At 38.6% G+C, this 19034-nt stretch overlaps 1 protein-coding gene across 3 annotated transcripts in view; it reads left to right on the forward strand.

The window, feature by feature from the left end:
• atrnl1a (attractin-like 1a) overlaps nt 1-19034 on the forward strand; it is a 308853-nt gene that overhangs the window by 67814 nt on the left and 222005 nt on the right. For 2 of the 3 annotated variants that reach the window (XM_084948292.1, XM_084948293.1), the window contains 6 exons: nt 5026-5110; nt 7667-7878; nt 10054-10172; nt 11399-11515; nt 12513-12645; nt 18315-18502. In XM_084948292.1, the coding sequence (XP_084804418.1) occupies nt 5026-5110; nt 7667-7878; nt 10054-10172; nt 11399-11515; nt 12513-12645; nt 18315-18502 (854 nt within the window). The remainder of the gene's footprint in view (nt 1-5025; nt 5111-7666; nt 7879-10053; nt 10173-11398; nt 11516-12512; nt 12646-18314; nt 18503-19034) is intronic. The other variant, XM_084948294.1, reaches the window with a different exon arrangement.

The following is a 19034-nucleotide window of genomic DNA, read 5'->3' on the forward strand; positions in this document are numbered from 1 at the left end:
GAGAGCTGAGCTGCTTAAAGGCTTCTTTTCTTCTTGTTCATGTCAAAGTTTATGCTGTTGATGTTTCAGAGAGGGTAGCAATCCTCAGACCTAAATAGGACCTTTTCTACCTCCCTCTTTTTATTGTTAGACTATTCCAAAGTGGCTTTGTGTGAGTCACAGTTCAAAATAATCCTGGTTTATCATTGTTGTTACTGCCCATGTTCCAATCACATAGAACTGAGAGTAGAAAAAAACAGAAACGGAGCATTTAGAACCTCCTAAGCTTTGCCCTTATTTGTATGTATAGTGCTTTCAATGTTCAAAACAGGGCATGTTTAAACATCCTAACAGTATATCGACGCAACAAGAAGCACAATATAGCTCTTATACCCTAAGATTGCTGAACCTCTACAAGCAGGCTATCAGGGGCACTCAAAAATCCTCAGACTAGCTACTTTTTTCTCCTCCAAAATGGCACTAAAGGAGGCCGTGCAGAGGTGCTTCCTGCAGTGGAACACAAGTTACTCAGAAACAGTTTTTCTTAAAGTGGCTTCAAGCAGCAGAACAAAAGACATCAGTTGGCTTTGACAATAACATCGTAACTAAAAGCACAGCAGATAATTGATTTGATTCTTGACTTTAAAGAAATACAAATTTGTTTCTGGAAAGTCTATGAGAAATGTGTTAATTGCTGTCATTCTGAATAGTGCGTCTCGACTGAGCACAATTTGGTCATTTTTGGGGGAAACCTTTAGTGTTAAATAGGACATGCTGTGAAAAATACTATACATGTTTAGAGTTACGACAGGGGGTTGCTTGGCTTTGTATCTACGTGTCTTCACAGAAAGTGTTGATCTGCACAAGTTCTTTTCTAAAGCTCTGCCCTCTGTCGCATCTCTTCAGGAGATAATTAATTAGTTCCACCTGTGAAGTCACTTCTCTCCATCCCTTGTTTTGTCTCCATTTGCTCCTCCGTTCCTCCCTGTCTCTGCGCTCGCTGCGAGCGGGGGCGTTTGGAGCACTAATTTGTTTTTGTTTTGCCGCGCTAACCTTGGAGGGGTGACATGACGTTATTAGCTTCTCCTGCTCTTCTACTGCCACACATTAGATTCAGGTAGACATGGAAGGCACTTTTCATTTGGATTTAATTCTCCCCCTTCAGCTCTCCTTCCTCCACACTCCCATCCTCCCACATCCTCCCTTCCCCTTAACCGTGCCACCCTCACACTTCTAATTAGATTTTGGGGGAAAATGAACTCTGATTAAAAACGCAGTCCTCTCCAACCTGACACACCATAGGCGCACACCCACGCTCTGTGTGCAACATGCAAACACCTGACACATACACAGATCTCGCTGAAAGGCCTGTGGCAAGCTGAAAGCTTGTTTGGAAGATGTTGGAAATCGGGATGTATCTGAGGAGCAGACAGTGGCTGCCATTCAAACCTCCATGTCCTCCTCCTCCCGGCTTTCTTCATCAAGTTCTCCATTAGCACAGATCCGATCAAACTGTCAATCAGCCCGGCCGCACGGCTGCTTCGATCTGGACTCATGATTTCTCCCTCTGTCCCACCATGCATTATTAACACAGATTTTCTCATATCCTAAGAGGAAATTAAAATCTGTGTGGGTCCGTGTGTGTGTGTATGACTGTATGTGTGTTGTGGCTGATAAGTATCTGTTGAGCCTGCAGTTCTTGGGTGGACAATTTGACAGCGGTCTCGGGGTTGCTGGTTATGGCTAGAGGATGGGATCAAAAGTCACCGAGGTTGTAATCTTTTTTTCATTTAGAGCTTGTCAGAGGAAGATTTTTAGCTGTGGCTGGAGGTTTGAGGTCAGCTTCATCATCACAATCAGGCTCTTGATTCACATGCACGAATCATAGTTCCACATTACAACGTTTTCTTTATAGAGTAGAGCTTTCAAGCACAAGTTCAGTCCTACTTCCAAGGTGCATGGGGAAGCTCTTGATCCTCAAGAAGTAAAATCTCAAAAATGCCACAAGCTGAAATGTGTCATTCAAACAATACGTAGACAATAAGTCCATCCATCCGTTCTTAACAGCATATCCATTTTAGGTACCATTCCCAGCCTCGTCAGGGTTTCCCAAATTAATGAGAACTTGTCATAAAGAAAGGTCTAGATTCAGTCAAACTGGAAGACACAGGAAAGGGAAAATGACGAGACACAAAATGGAAAAATGAGAATACTTTTTTTTCCTAGAGGCATTTACATTCAGAGTTGCTAATTCCTTTTAATAATTTTTTTTGTCCACTTAGGATTTAGTAGAATTAGTACCTCAGATTTTATTGCTTCGCTTATGTTAGAAAATCCATCTTTTGTCCATGTAGTTGTTACTATCCATTCCCTTAGAGGTAGAGTCACAACATTGAGTCACCTCCAAAAAAAGAAAAAAAGAGAAAGCTTTAAAGCTTTCAGTCAGAAATCTGTCCTCTCACCATGAAGAGGGCTTGAAACTGTTTACCTTGGGCTACCTAAAGCAGCACAGAGATGCAAATCTGCCTTGTTTACTGTTTTCTATCTTTCTATTGGAACACAGATTGCAAACAGCTGGGACGTTTCGGTCAACAAAAGCAAGAACTCCACAAAACAACAAAACCTTATTATTTTTTATTATATATTTCAGATGCTGTTGGTTATTAGTTTGCTTATTTTAGCAGTTATGTGTCTTGCAGACTGTTTCATGTGGTAGATTCTCTAAATCACATGAAACATACAGCAGGTCTCTGAGGGTGTTTATTGGCTTCACAAGAACTGCAAGGCCTATTAATTATTAATAATTATAAAGTGAACATAAAAAAAAACACATGGAAATATTAACGTAGGAAGCTGTTGACACTTTGTCAAAATTGTCTTGCAGATTAATTAAAAATACAGATGGCTTTAATAATAACCTGCTTATTTAAAAGATATGGGCCCGTTCTCTTTTTAACCGCTCTCTCACTGACTTCAGTAACAGTAAATCAGTCCAGAGAAAATAACAAACCAAGCGCACCTTGGTATATTCAGTACTAACAACATGATTTATTAACTCTGATGCACAAATTCAAGTGAAGTTTTGATTGTAATGATTAATTCTGGAGCAAAACAAGTGAATAAAATATCGAAGATAAACGTCAGCTGCTTTGTTCTGCAGCCAGCACAACTTGGAAAGTTCTCAAGGAAACAAACTCCTGCCTCACTGCTGATTCCCTGTAGTGTCTAAGCTTATTTCGGTGCTCAGAGTGCCAAGTGCCACAAGTGAAAAATATTTAAACTTTTAGCACCACATGTGCCTCAGGCTTCAGATGGATGTTAGATACCATATAGTTGTGCACACCTGGATCCCACACTGAGTGATGATTACCCAGGCAGAGGTGCCAATTTGATTCAGGTCCTTGCAGGTTATATTAAACATGAGCTGACAAACAGCTGTGTGTGTGCAAAGCTCTAGAAATAGATGCTACAAGGATAAATCTCCAGACTGGAGTAAAAATGTCAAGTGTTAATAGCAGCTGTCTTATAAATTATTTGCCCTTCTTTTGTGCTTTCTTAATAAACTTCTGGTATCCTGCTTAAGTTTTATTTATTCATAAATATTATTCATCAGTCCTTTTGTCAAACAATATTAAATAATAATTCCATTTACATGGTTCTTTTGCCAAGTGCTTTGACAGACTAGCAAAGCCGAATCCAGAATTTCAACAGAAAGCTGGAAATTAGAGCTTCCTGTTTAAAAGCAGTTAAAGAAAAAGACTGCACAAAAATGTAATGGTAATAAATAACAGCAATGAAGCAATTCTAACAGAAAAATGTTGGAAGGACATAAAAAGACATCACATAATAGTGAGTTTGTAAAAATGTGTTTTTAGAAGTGATTTGAAGGAGGTCGCAGATTATCTCCTCAGGGAGGATCTTGCTGTGGTAAGTTAAAAATCGGTTAAAACTTAACCTATTTTTAAAAAAAACCTGAGTTAAATACCTACAAACCGGTGCTGTTTAATTTAGCCGCACAATCACCGTTCTTCAGAGCTGCCTGATTACATCAGCATCACTCTTCTTGTCATGTTAATACGACTGACCTTTAACCCCTGCTAGTTATGAACCCATTGCTCTTGGCGTTGATTAGAATAACCTCTTTTTGTCTGTCCCGTCACCACATCCTCTGTGGCATCCCTCGCTCTTAAACAAGCGCTCCCAATTAGCACAGCGCTTAACGAGGTCGTTAGCAACCTGGTGTCCTCAACTCTACCAGCGTTCTGTGTTTAGGGAAAGGCGTCTATAGCTAAATGGCACATTTACACTCACAACTTGGACTCCTTTTCCATCTATCTCTCTCTCTCTCTCTCTCTCTCTCTCTCTCTCTCTCTCTCTCTCTCTCTCTCTCTCTCTCTCTCTCTCTCTCACACACACATACATTCAGTCACTCAGTCATTTCCATATTAATATAATGGGAGTATGTAGGGGTCATTAAAACATCAGAGAGTTGTAAAATCCAAATAGTAAAACACACAGAGCTGAATAGCACCAATGATAACTTGAGAGGGAGAGAGAAAGAGAGGAGGCTGTTTTATGACCATATTTGTGGCATGATGTGTTTTATGAAGTCAGCTCCCACATTATCTCCCCTATCATCTCTTGATCGCCATAATTCGATGTGAGAAGGTTATGGTAATGAGTTCTTATGGAATTGGGGGAAGGGGTTGAGCTGTGGGTCACACTCTACTGCTCATTGCTCTTGCATATAGTACGTATGGTTCTCCTTATTCTTCTATTATAACTGCATGGGGAAAAATGAAGACAATATTATCCAGTCGTATATTATCGTTTGCATTACCAGTTAAGGAAAACTGTAATTTTGCTGCTTACAGTGATGTTCACAGTAGCTCTTTGTCTGTTTATTTTGTGCAGTGCATTATCACTTCCTCAATAAGTGGGTTATTTATGTTTTGGTTTTCAAACGCTGCAGCAGTATAGCAGCACACACTCACGAGTGAATATATTCCTAAACATCGTTGTGTGTCTGCATGTGCTCGTCCTCAGCTTGTGATGAGTGGACTGTCCTTCCCAGACCAGGCCTGCACTGGGACATCAACCGCTTTGGACACTCTGCTGTGGTTAGCAACGGGTGAGTTTCTGCTTTTCATAACACGTCCCCCTAACTGATCCAATCCCAGACTCTATCTGGCTAATTCTTGTTTCCACCCTATATACAATTGTAAAACTTTGATAGAAAGTTCTTTGTAATGTATTTTCTGAAGTTAATGTAATTTTGGAAGGAGAAACAGTCATAGCCTACAAATAACGGTAGTTCTGCCCAAGGACAAGTCCCCCGTATTACTAAAGGTAGCAGAGTATTTTATTTTTTCTGAGTGTATCTTGAAATAAAGCGATTTGGTTCACAAAACATGCATGAACTTGCATTTCCTAAGTGTTTTCTTGTAAAAGTGCCACTTTAATCATAAATCTGTACCTTTACCAATCGTCCTTTGGACATTTCAGCAGTGATATTCAACCTTTGAAAAATATAAGAACAAGCCTTCCTGCTCAAATTACATTCATGCAAATAAAACACATCTATCCACAATGCGTGACACTCCAGCACACATTTTTCATTTCCTTGATGTCTTCCTGTGATGTCCTTCAAATCTTGAGCGTCTCAGGTGAATTTTGCCTCTGCCTTCCTCCTTGACAGGTATAGTTTTGTTGTGTAGACTGTTTATGGATTGATCTTTTTTATCTCAATCTTATATTTAGTTTTGGTTGGCACTTCTCTTGTCACTTCTTCCTCCGCCGGCTCCTCTGAAGCTCCCTGTTTAGAAACTACGTCTCTCCCACCTCAGCTCTCGCCTGTATGTGGATGTTTCTCCTGCTACACTCTGTCAGAAACTTTCTTTGCACTTTCTATATATAGATACTGCATATATATATGTCCACGTGTATTTCTCTTCATTACCTCGAGACCTATATTCATTTCTAGTTTTTTCCTCTCTAACTTTTTCTCAGTACCCTCATTCACACGCAGGCGGATGTGTGAATGGCCTTTGGGCTCTGCTTTCTAGAAAGATGTGGTTTTCAAATTACTTATTACAGCTACGTACAACAAAGAAAACCCTGCCGTTGATGCACTGAGCATTTCTTGTTGCTCGTAGGGTTTAGCCTGAAAACAGATTTTGATTTTCTTGAAAGGAATCTGTGAACATCAGTCCCAGACAATCGGAGAGTACATGACATTTTGTTTGGTGAAATAGAAAAAGTTATAGTGAAAATATATAAGTGCTTTGTGATTAGGGATGGGTATTGATAAGATTTTCACGATTCCGATTCCATTTTCGATTCTGTTTAACGATTCTTTTTTTTTAAAAAAGGAGAACACTAAGGTCGATTAGCTTAGAACTTTGTTTTATATCTTCTCTTTGAACAAGATAGAAATTTAGCAGTAACATGGCCTTACAAACCCAACAGTGAGATCTTAAGAGATCCATCCACCTTCAATGGGGTGTCACAGGGTCCCCGGGGAAAAAATTGTAAATGTAAAACAAAAAAATAAATATTCTTCTGTAGCAATAACAAAGTATAACATAAATTATTCTGTAGCAATTACACAAGAATATCCAGTAATGTCCCTGCCTACAATTAAACACATTCACTTACTGAAAATCGGGGGCATCTGCTGTAGCAAATGGGTGCAAGCCTTTTACCACAAACTTAGTCACTGCTCGGTGACATTCGTCTATCCTGGCCTGAAAGGAGACGCTACCGGTAGACTGCAGCGAGAAATGCCAGCGAGCGCTAGCCAGACTCTGTCTGTCTCTCTCATCATGGTCACCTAAATGCACAGTAATGGCAGGTTTTGTAATAAGGCAGATCGCGCTAACATAATATGCACTGTTAGTTGATTATTTACCTGCCGCATTAACGGGAGAGGACGTGCAAACGTTACCGCTGCTGCTGGGTTGAGATTCACGAGTCCGGAGCAGAATTAAAATCACGACATTCATTTAAGGTTATCGCGTGTTTTGTGAGCAAATGCTTTTGCATATTCGTAGTGTTTCCTCCCTTAAATGAAATATCTACTTTGCAAGTATTGCAAGTTGCCCTGTTGTCATCCGTTCTCGTAAAGTATAACCAAACTTTTGAGCGTTTAAGCCGCTTAGGCGTTGTGTTTCCTGCCAGGTAAATGACGCTCTGCAACGTGGTGACGTCATTCGGGGCGACTGGAATCGATAAGGGAATCGTTTGCAAAAATGGCAAACAATTCCAAGGAATTGAAACAGTGGGAACCGGTTCTCAACAAGAACCGGTTTTCGATACCCATCCCTATTTGTGATACTTAAATGTTTGCAGGAGTTTCATCGACTGACTTATTGCTGGGCTGAGAAATGACAGCCTGACCTGTTAACACCATTTACCCACCAAAAAGTCAGCTTTGAGCTCAGAAATGTCAGCTTTGAACTTCACAAGGACGGCTTCAAAATAGCAGCTTTTCTTTTTCATCCCCCCCTCACCACCACCTAAGTCCATGTTTATTTTTAAAGGTGTTCCTCTAACTTTCTCCTCCTTTCTGGAGGCATTTCTCATCTGTATAAAGCGTGTAGTGTCTCACTGTTGCTTCCTTCCACAGCTGTCTGTATAAGTTCTCTTTTCCTGTTAGTTTGTATAATCGTCCCTTCTTCATCTTCAGCTCCATGTACATCTTTGGAGGCTTTTCTGGTATGCTTCTGAACGACGTGCTGGCTTACACGCCTCCATCCTGCCAGGCCTTCTCTAGCCCAGGTTTGTGCGCCGCTGCCGGGCCAGGCGTTCGTTGTCACTGGGTGAAAAGTAGATGTGTCTCCTGGAAGCCGAAACCACCCGACCACATTTTTCCCGCTCCTTTCTGCCCTGCTCGGCCTGGTATGTTATGCTGAGCTTCTGTTTACCGAGCAAATTCTTTGCCATTTATATGCATCTGTTTCTTTGTTTCACTCTAAATATTTTCACTGCCATGTCAACATAGTTTTCCTGAAATGTACCACACAATCAAGCACAAGTGCAACTCCCAAAAGGCTTATTTTTTCACAAGAATCGTAATTATTCTGGAGGGCTCTGAAGTATGTTTGCAATTCATAATTACAGGAACAGAAGGTCAGCACTGCAACAATTACCTAATTTCAAAGTAATTAGGATCGGTCTGAACCAGATGTAGATGCGGTAGCTCTTCCAGGTATTCTGCTTCAGGCACCTCGCTAGAGGTTTAAGTAGAAAGTAATTATGAAAATGATTTTGCTGTCAGTTTTAAATGGAGCATAAGCCCACATGGATTGAACGAATTAAAAGATCAAATCAATGGGTTTGCATTTAAAAGCCTGCTCATTGCAATTCACATACACCTTATCTAACCTTCATAACTCATGACATTTATGTGTCATCCCAAGCACACAAATCCCATTAATGTCCATAAAAACAAAATAAAATCTAACCTTAATTTAAAAGTTAAATGCTACATTTTCAATTTTTTTTTCCTGGGTAATGCGATTAATGACTGACACACGCCAAAAAAAACCCAATAACAGGTTAAAATGTGTTCTTTACTGAGGCCAGAATAACAAATTATAGAAACTATAGTTCAAAAAGAGCATGTCTTGCCTATTGGAGGAATTGAACTTAGAACCACTTTCACTCTTGAGTAGTCCATGTGCTTTTCCCTGAGCTATCAAGACAGGTTGACACTTTCCAACTTCAGAGAACACAGGAAGAGACCAACGATGAGGTGGTAACGAGCGAGCATGAAATGGCTGTGAAATTCAGCGACTTGTAGATTGGTGAAAAAAAAAATGTTAGCGGAACAAAATTGGCAGGTTCCAAGTTACACTTACCTCAGTTTTGAGGCAGGTAACTGAACTAGTGAAAGGTACTGCTGATTGACATAGGACAGGTTTGGAAATGAAAAACCTACATTACTGAAGCCAGAAATGTCCATTATAGTATCAAACTGTCAAAAACAAAGTGATGCTCTGTGGTGTGCGTTCATCAATGCTGAAGACAGCCAAGTGGAAAAAAGGACTGTGTCCAGTTGTCAGCAACCTGTCTGGTTGTGGAGAAAGATAATAATGGACGACCGCAAAGACACGTAGACGGCTCAGGTAAAAATGTGGGACAAACCTAAACAATTAAGCCTCCCAAATAATTAAATATAAATAAAGAAATAAACTTTAATAGAAAAAGTAAGAAGACATGTAAAATGGGAGATTTTTGGCAGTTTCCATATTTGGATGGGAATAACTTGTCAGCTGCTAGCTCCTGATTATTATTAAGCAAATGAATAATTCAGCTATTCAGTGTAATTTTTAATAAGATGTTAAATTCATTTTAAAAGCTTATAATTAAAAGTATGATCAGGCAGTAAGTACTTAATATGTTTATTATAAATGACTGGTAGACAAGAGAAGAAGGCATCCACTTAATAATGCAAACTTATTTTTATATTTCCTTCTAATATCTGTACCTGAGCTGAGGTGACGCAAAAATTTCCCCGTTGTGGGATCAATAAAGTCTTATCTTATCTTAAAGCCTGAGTAGGATGTAAATGGCTGAAATATAAAAAATATTGACACCTGTACAAAAATAAGCTATTTGCATTTTTTCAGTGAACGAAGTTGTCATTTGGTAGCTTCCTGATTATTGCATCCAAATATGGTAATACATTTTATTTGACACTGCCCTAATAGTTTAAGTAGTTGTACATGTTCACCTGATGACTCTGTGCACTATATGTATTAACTGACTGATAGACATTTCCATGAAAATCACATTTACATCTTTGCTAGTCAAGAAGTCAAATCACCAACAGATGAACTCTTTGAAACATTTGTTGGCTGATTTCAATAAGTGGAAATCGATTACTGAAAGTAAAACTGTACGAGTTATGCTCAGTCCATAATAATATGAAAGCATTTTATCGTCCATACACTTTATTTAGACAGTAACAATACAGATTAGGGGGGAAAAAGGCTGTGACCTGGTCTCTTTATTGCCTTTGTACCGATGTGCTTATGTTTTTTTAAATTTGTATGTGTTCTCCATTTTTAGACAGTACAGATGAGCAGTGTTTCCGCTTCTCAGACTGTGCAAGCTGCACTGCCAACACAAGAGGATGTCAGTGGTGTGAGGACAGGAAGTGCATATCTGCCTCAAGCAACTGCACTGTGGTGAGGCTTTACTGACTATCAGTAAAATATCTATGGTAAACCTTATCGTATAGTATTGATAGTACAACAATTGAATTAAATCTTTGATGGAATACTTAACATATTGGTTCCCGACAATGCTAGAAGTCATAAAAAGTGCAAAGACTGTTCTGTCAGTGGTTGAGCATCAATGCAATTTGGCACCATAGAAAGTATAAAATATGGATACAGGTAATTATATATGTATAAAAAGGGCTAATCAGCTAATTGTAGCTTGTATGGTTTTCATCCATAAGCTGTATAGGGGAACACACACATTTGCTAGTTAGCTAAGTGACATACAACACTCAACAAAACCAAAGCAGAAACTTCTTGGATGGTCTGTATCTCACAGCAAGCCATAATCTTAGATTACTCAATAAAACATTGAAAGACAATGGAAAGGTCGAGTGTAATGACCCAAAGTATTTAAAGCAAGGCCTGCCTCCACCTGCCTAATTTAGGACACCTGTCAAATTGGCCATGCCCAAAATGCCCCACTTAGTTATTATAGAACTGTGAAATTTGACATTTTATCATACAAGTCTGTGCGGATTGACTTGCTTTTGCAGTCAATCTCAAGTGACCATTAAAGAAAATGCATTTAAAAAATAAATAAATCGCCTGAGGCCTGAGGCTTTTCCTTGTCTGGCACCAAAATTGCACTCAGAATTGGAGATGCAGCCATTTGGAAACGATCCTTTGTTGAGCGAGAGCTGAAAACGTGAGCTGATAAATGCTGGAGAAAAGTTCAGAGGCTTTTCAAATGACTGGTTAAAGGAAGAAGCTGTCGATGTCTTATATAAAGTCTTAAAACAATCAACACCAATCAGTGTGGTCTTTTTAAATGATCACACAGACACACACGCTCATTTAAGGTTTTTGTTTTTTCTTTTATTCTCTGAAGCATCAAAATGAACATTTAAAAAAAAAAAAAAAAAAAAAAAAAAAAAGCAAATTAATCGTTGGGCTGAAATTAAACTTGTTATAAATATTTTCTTGTGTTATTTTGTTACGTTTGCTTGTTTTGTTTCCTCCTTTCACAGTCTCTGTTTTTAATCTCAACCCTACTTTGTGTGTGTGGCTATCTGTTGCTTTCTTTCTGTCTACGTGCTTGGCTGGATTTGATCGGAATCTGTGAATGGATCGGACTGTGTGTGTGTGTGTGTGTGTGTGTGTGTGTGTGTGTGTGTGTGTGTGTGTGTTAGCTGACTCTGGAGCTGGCCCAGCAGCATGGCGGCGCTCTGTCTCTGTCTCCCCCTCCGTCCATGTTGTCTGAACATCAGCTGAGCTTGTGGAAACACGGAGCCAGGAGAAGGGGACATGTGTGTATCATTTGACACTTCCTGTTAAGCTTCAGGTTTGGGCTGCAAGGTCACAGGTCACAGTAGCCCCTAAGGTTATGTGAACACTGGGGGGCAATATAAGTACAAATTTGCATGTATTTCATGCATTTCTTCTTTCTCCAACAAGTGGTACTAAAAATGGTGTGAGAAAAAGAACACTATGTTGTGAGGAGCTGTTCACGTCATTGAGTGATGTAGAAATTGTTACTGATCAAAAGCTTTTGAAGGTTTTGGTAAATAATTTGTAAGCAATAAAGAGAATCATAGAGACAAGACTTGTCATGCTTGTTTGAACATGAGTCTGTTTTTGGATCAATCCAAATGACACATCCATTTAATGCCATTTCAGGAGCAGAAAAACAAAATGTACGCTCAATAATCCTCAAGAAAGTACGTAAGCAAAAATCGGCATGAAAACAGGACATGAGCAAAGACCTCTCCTTGGCCCTTTGTCTAACCTTCAAGGTTTTCATAGAAATCACTTTTTATTTAATATGCTAAGAAAGTGGTGGACTAAAAAAATGAAGGTCAGGATTGTATTTACCTGTGCAATCATGGATATAAAGATGTGTCATCCTTTTGCAGAAAATGGGATTTTGTTTTTTAGGCTAAAGTACACTTTGCTGGTACCTGATCAAATTAGATTTGTTTTTTTGAAACTTTTAAATAAAAAAACTAATTTCCTATCTGTTCTGAAACCTTATAGCTAAAATTGCTGCAGTGTAACTGTGCAGCATATAGAATAAAAACTACATCTCAGTATAAGGTGTCCTGCATATTGATTTTCTTTTCCACTCTGCGTGTTCTGTTGGCTGTTTAAATCACCACGCCCATTTATACTTTATTCATTTTCACCATTTGTTGCACACTATATCGAATTCTCTAGCTTTATTGTATTTATTGTTGAAGAGAAAACTCTCAAAGAACTCTAGCCCGACTGATATTATTTCCTGTTATTTTGTGTGTGTGTTTGAAGACGGTAAGAGACTCATCCAGGTGTAAGCGCAGGGAAGAGCTGGAGTGTTTCAGGCTGGCCAGCTGCAGGAGCTGCTTGCTGAACGTCAACTGCCAGTGGGAGCCACAGCAGCAGGAGTGTCAGGCGTTGCCTGGTGAGGAGAAAAACTCATGCATGCAACATAGTAGCAAGCAAATTAAGTACCTCAAGTTAAATTCATGAAGCTCATTTTATTCCAAGTGAATCTGAAAACTTTTTCACCCGGCTTTGCAAAGTCTTTGCACAGCATGTTTGTGATTTGCTTTCTAATCTGCTTCCTCATGCAGATTGAGGCCATATGCAGCAAAAATGAGAACGCCTTGAGAATCTACTCTATTTACATAAAGAGTTTCATAAATGCACTGTGAATCTTTTTGATGATATTTACGACAGTGTAGCGTTCACCCTGAAGTGACTGCAATACTTTTTCAGAACTACTGGAATGTGTGTCATATAAAACATACTGTGAAGTAAGACAAAACATTTTGCATGTTCCCACGCTAACCGGTGGCATATTCTTAGTGGTCTTCGCAAATAAACACCCTCATATATTCAGGCAAGCATACATTCAGACAGGATTAGTATGAACACACACATAGAAGCATGCACACACTTGAGAAATGTGCTCTGCACTCAGCAGCATAGAGAAGTAGGCCAATTAGAAGTGTTTACTGGATGTTCTGAATATGAATCCTTGGATGACTAACAAGTTTGAGTTATGCTGTGCAGCCTTAAAGCCATAGCTGCTCCTACTTTGACTTTTACTGCTAGCAAATATAGGGGCACAGGAAACACTCCTGCTACTTGAGTCCATAACTGATGCAGTTCCATGTTTTATTGTGTTATAAGGACCTGCTGGGTTCATTGGCAAAGACTTGTGAACTTGTACTAGCTTCAAGCCGAAGATTGCGGGCCCTTATGTTTTGCTGGGATAATAGAGTTTGACAACTTGATTATTACTCAGGAATGTGGTGGTTTGTTCATTTGCAGTTCAAACCCATGTCTGAAACTGGATAAAACGAAGCAGAAATATCAAGTTTTTTCATGACAGTACAATGTAGACTAACTAGGAATGTTTCCGATGACTAATTTAGCAGTCCATTAAACAGGAGAACCACTAATGGACTAGGTCTGTGAAACAGAAAAACAAAATTATGCTCAAGCTAATGGATCAGGTTGGGGGGGTTCATTATAAACGTGTACTCAATATTGTGTCAATATTGCACATAGGATAATGTCAAATAATTTGGTAATTGTTCATTTGCACAATTATGTTTAGAAACGTCTCACTACCAACATGCACGTTTCATTTGAGTTAGATCTTGAAAATAACAAGTACAAAATAAAACCATAGATCAATTTTAGTCAGAGCATTATTACAGCGTTTTTATAAATATTCGATAAATGTTACAATACTGTGAACATTTTTTCACTATTGAACTGAAATTCTGTCAGTGTGACAGCCCTAGAAAGGTTAAACCACAGACGGTATATATGTATGACTCATTGGGTTTTGGACTGAATTTTGAAGCCTAAGCATTGCATTTTCATTTTAGTATCATATCCATATTTGGGTGAGACAGTGTACTGTTAATCTAATCATCTAATATATACAAGGAAACTTCATTCAACTGTAAATTGGTGCAAAGCACTGAAACATATGAGTTAAGTAAAACTAACATGACATCAATAATAAACAAACTGGATCTTCTGGGTGGGTTGTACCTTATAGCAAGCAATTCTATGTTAGATCATTCCATTAAAATTGCACCAAAAACACCAAAGACACAAACATGGCCCAGGGATCCAATTCAGTGACTACACTTAGCAGAGGTGAAGCCTAGCAGAATTCAACTGACCATAACTCAGTGTCATTTAAACACCCACGCCCTTAATTCCAGTATCCAGGTTGAAGAGACTACTATACAGTTGTTATGAGAGAAGACCCCATAGAGGCCAAAGTTGTTTTGTACCAGGGTGTAAAAATACTTTTTAATGCTATAAAGTTAGGCCTTTAACATGGCAGTGCCAGATTTTTATCAGGATTTAAAATAATTACTGGTTAGTACTTTTTGTGCCAAATAGCAAGGGCACTAACGTACTGTGTACAGTCGAGTAGTTACCCACATCCCCAAATAATTCTAAAGTTATGGTTTTCTAATTTTTTTTTTTCTTCTATTGTTTTTCGGACTCAGTGGGAACTGTTTGGGAAGTGGCTTGTTTTTTAGCTGCTGAGGTTGCAGCTTGAGTTAAAGATCGTCCATACAGTTGTTGCCTCAGTATGTTAGAGCGATTTAAAACTGTTAATTACAGTTTTAAATAAATGAAATATATTTGAATTACCATTGAAAATTTAGCCCTTACAATCATCTGCGTAATATTTCACAAATGTACGTAGTTTATCAAGTGTGCTTTAACGTTAGCAGTGCTAGCACTAGTAGACTCATTTCCTTGCAGTTTAATGTCATATCCCAGTGCAGACTATGGCTGGATATTTCTCTGGTGGAGTGGAGACTTCACATTGGTTTATTATCCAAATGATGAAAACGGTAGTTCATTTTCTGGTGGTTCTGGCAGTATAATTTGGTAATGGTATGTTTATTTTCAAGGTTTGGGAAACTAAGGCTGTGATTGTATTTTGTTTAAAGCTTAAATGGACAGAGATAGAAGACAACTATGTGCTTCTATTCGCTGTAAATCAAAATGAGTACTATTTGCATCTTCCATGCATCTGATAGTATTCTGCAGCTACCCTCTTATATTGCACCACTGGAGCTTCACCATCCTGCCACTTCTCTAGTATTTATATGTCCACAGGCAAGATTATGCTACTTGGCATGAAGCGTTGCAGACCACACAGAATAAATAAGATATTTCTTTTTTGTTTGAGTCCATTAACATGCTGAGGCTGAAACAAAGCTTCTGTTTTCGTGGAGTTTTATGTGGAGATGCCTAAGAAGAGTTGGGTTATTTAAAGCTGTCTCTAACACCATGACAGCAGTGGCCTTTTCTTTAGACATCATGTTATGACTCATTCTAAATGGTCCAACATGTTTATCTCTGATTTTTACACAAAGACTGTAACCCAGTCAATCTGTTTATTCTTACGCTCCCCCTTTTTAACCCTTAATTTTACTTTCTCCTCCTGTTTCAGTCAATTATTGCGTACTTATATTGCATGTAAAAAAGATAAATAAAGAGAGCAGGTATTTTCTTTTCTGTTTTGGAAAGGTTGGTGATGGAAGCCATTATAGGCCTGTGAATGTAATCAGTCCTCGAGACCAAAATAAACAGCAGTGCTCTGGAGACTGAATGGCTATTCTTTCCTTTCATCCTGGCTAATTGAACGGCCTCTGCGCTGTTATAGTCTCCCACAAGACACTTTAGTGACCCCGATAAGAACAATGAGTGCATATATGCGTTTTATGGGTGAATTTATCTTCCGCTTCTACTCAGTCCTGTTCCTTTATCCTACGGGCGACATATTGTTAACTCCTGGGAATCCTATTTGTCAGGTCTGTACAAAGCAAGAATTTGCTGCTTTAATCTAAGACAGCATTAATCAACAATTACATCAGCCTCTAATATTAACTTCATAAATATTTAATCACATAAGCCAGAAAAAATTATTTTAATGTGGTTCAGTCATCTGTTTATTCTGGCAGAAAAGTTTACTCTCCAGGCCATCACATTTGTTCCAGTATCAGTGACTTCTTTGTCCATCACTTACCTTCACTGAGGATCCCACTTTGGTCTCAGCTCACTTGCACACCTGCTCCTCATTAGACTTGGTCTAAATACCAACCCTCAACTGGCAGCATGAAGGATATCAATTAGGTGCCTGCTTGACTAATGAAACCTGCAGTTACATCCAAGTAAAGGCTGCTTACACCATTCTTCTTGTTTGCTCCTCCTCCTTGATGTTGTATTGTTGCAAAAAAAAAAAAAAAAAAATCTCTAATATAAAATGTGTTAGTCTAGCACAGGGGTCGGCAACCTTTAACACCCAAAGAGCCATTTGGACCCAGTTTCCACGCAAAAGAAAACACTGGGAGCCGCAAATACTTTTTGACGTCTAAAATGAAGATAACACTGTATATATTGTTTTTTACCTTTATGCTTTGTGTGAACAACTAAAGTGTGTTGCTTATTAAATCCATGAAGTGCTAATGAGAAAATTACATTTTATTTATGTAATTAACACATTTTGAACTCTTAAAGAAATATAACAAAAGGAAAGACACCCAGCTGAACTAAAATGAGCCATGTAGCAAACAAAAACTGTTGTGAGCCGGACCCCTTATATCGCCTTTGGGCTTTTAAAGCCTTGACCTGACTTTTAAAAAATAATTGGGGAAAAAAGCACTATGCTGCTAAAAAATGAAAAATAAATATTTGCAAAATTCTGCCTAAATATGTATTTTACCTGGTTAATGTGTGTGGCGGGGTCTGCAGCGCCGCTGCATGGGAGTTGGACGCACCTGAGCGGCACCCGCAATCACGCCTCGCCGCCTTAAAAGTCTGTGCTCTCTCTGCTGTTGTGTTGTCGAACTGTGAGCTGAAAAACTACAGCCGGCTGTATGCGTACAGCAACCGTGTGTGAAAAGTGGTCAATAAAGAGAAGCTGAAAAGCAGCGGGTCTACCGTGGTATGTTTTCAATGGGACTTCTGCTCCTGAACCTCTGCGCACAGCGTCTGCAAATCGGGGCTGTACAAAGTCACTTTCATCTTTACGCAGGACTGTAAGCTGTCATCTATGAGGTGTGAGCAGTGTTTGTTTTTAACATAGTTCACGATGGAGAATAGCTGCTGACATAATGTGGATCCGAAGATCCATAATTGGCCTGTCTGGGGTTGAAAGTCTCGATAAATGCACGGCGTTTCGGCGGGTATACCGGCTTCCGTGAGTGTGAAGCTTATTTTGAGCGATGAAAAATAAAATAAAAAATACAATTTTATTTTTATATTTCAATATCACAATAATCTTCAAGTTAAAAAAAGAACTACACAAATAAAATACACTTCAGCTAAATACTTCTAATTTATTTTCCCAAACTACCCGGAGCCGCAGTATAAGGACAAAAGAGCCGCAGGTTGCCGACCCCTGGTCTAGGAAGAGGCCTATGTCATTTTGGGGAAACTGGCCCATGTGATTTTTCTCTGCTGTCTGGCTGATTGTCAAATTTATGCTAGACATGTTCAGCTAGCTGTCTACATGATGTTTTGGTGTACAAATGACACTCACTTTTTAGGTAGAAAAGAGGCTAAATTGCCTAAAATATCAAAGGAAGTTAGTTCATTAGCCTGCTAAGACTTTTTCTTTTAAAATGCTGCTTTTAATTACTAAATATGTTAACTTGCAATGCTAGCTAACATGCTAATGATCTGTTAAATCTAAGCCTGGGTAGATAATATGCTAAAGGTCCAGTAGCCTGTTAGCATGCAAATTGCTAACAGGCTAAACGTCAAAAGCCACTCATTAGCAGAATAAATTCTTTATATATATTTTAAAGTGGAAAATTCTAAAATGCAAAGATTGACATGATTTCAATCTAAGGTATTGCTTTGAGGTTTTTGTTTTTACCCCAAATGTGTAATATCTGTACATCTATTTATTAATCATATTGTTTGTTTTCTTCTGTGTAATGAATGAAAATTTGAGGATTACAAGTCACTAAAAATATCCTTTTTATGCTTTTTATAATGTACAGATTATTGCATGAAAGTTCATTGTACAAATGAAGCCGAAGGAAAAAAAAAACAGTACTGTGTTTCTGTGTGCAGGCCAGCTGTGTGGGGATGGCTGGCACCAGGTTGGTGAGGTCTGCCTGAGGATCAACTCCAGCAGAGAGAGCTATGACAATGCCCAGCATTATTGCAAAAACCTTGGAGGAAATATTGCTTCTTTGTTGACAGACAAACAGGTCAATTTTGTTCTGGAAGAGCTACAAAAATATCAGCTACAAGACAAGGTGGGTGGTTGTCATGCAGTAAATTCAGAAATGACAGGCATGCAAACAATGTCAGTGACAGGTATTCATTATTTTCCACTTGTATGCCTTATAAAATAGCTATGGCTGTTTATGCACCATTATATGTTGGTGGGCGAAGATATAAATCCAAGTTTTAGACATGTTTGGAATGATAATCATAAGAAAGAGTAGCGTGGAAGCAGATGTAGGTTATCACTTTAGAATAGAGGTTCCTGGTGAAAGCTATATTCTTCAAGTCTGTGTGTATTCTACAAAAAAGTTACATTGGAATGCCAATAATTTAGGTTTTTAATCATCTTTAGCACTCCTGATTAAAATGATGTGTAGTCACAACCTTAAAAAATTATTGGTTATTTTATTTCTACTGTTCATAGTTATCTTTATTAATTTGGTCATATGAAGAATGTATGAATCTTCTGTGTATAAATATTTTTTTAAAATTTAGCTGATGTACCGGAGGTTTTACCAGGCCAAATTTGGTGGCATTCCTTCTTGTTGAAGCTTGTTATAA

This window comes from Perissodus microlepis, chromosome 13, assembly GCF_051167445.1.
Source record: "Perissodus microlepis isolate ML-2025 ecotype Zambia chromosome 13, ASM5116744v1, whole genome shotgun sequence".
Taxonomy (NCBI): Eukaryota; Metazoa; Chordata; class Actinopteri; order Cichliformes; family Cichlidae; genus Perissodus; species Perissodus microlepis.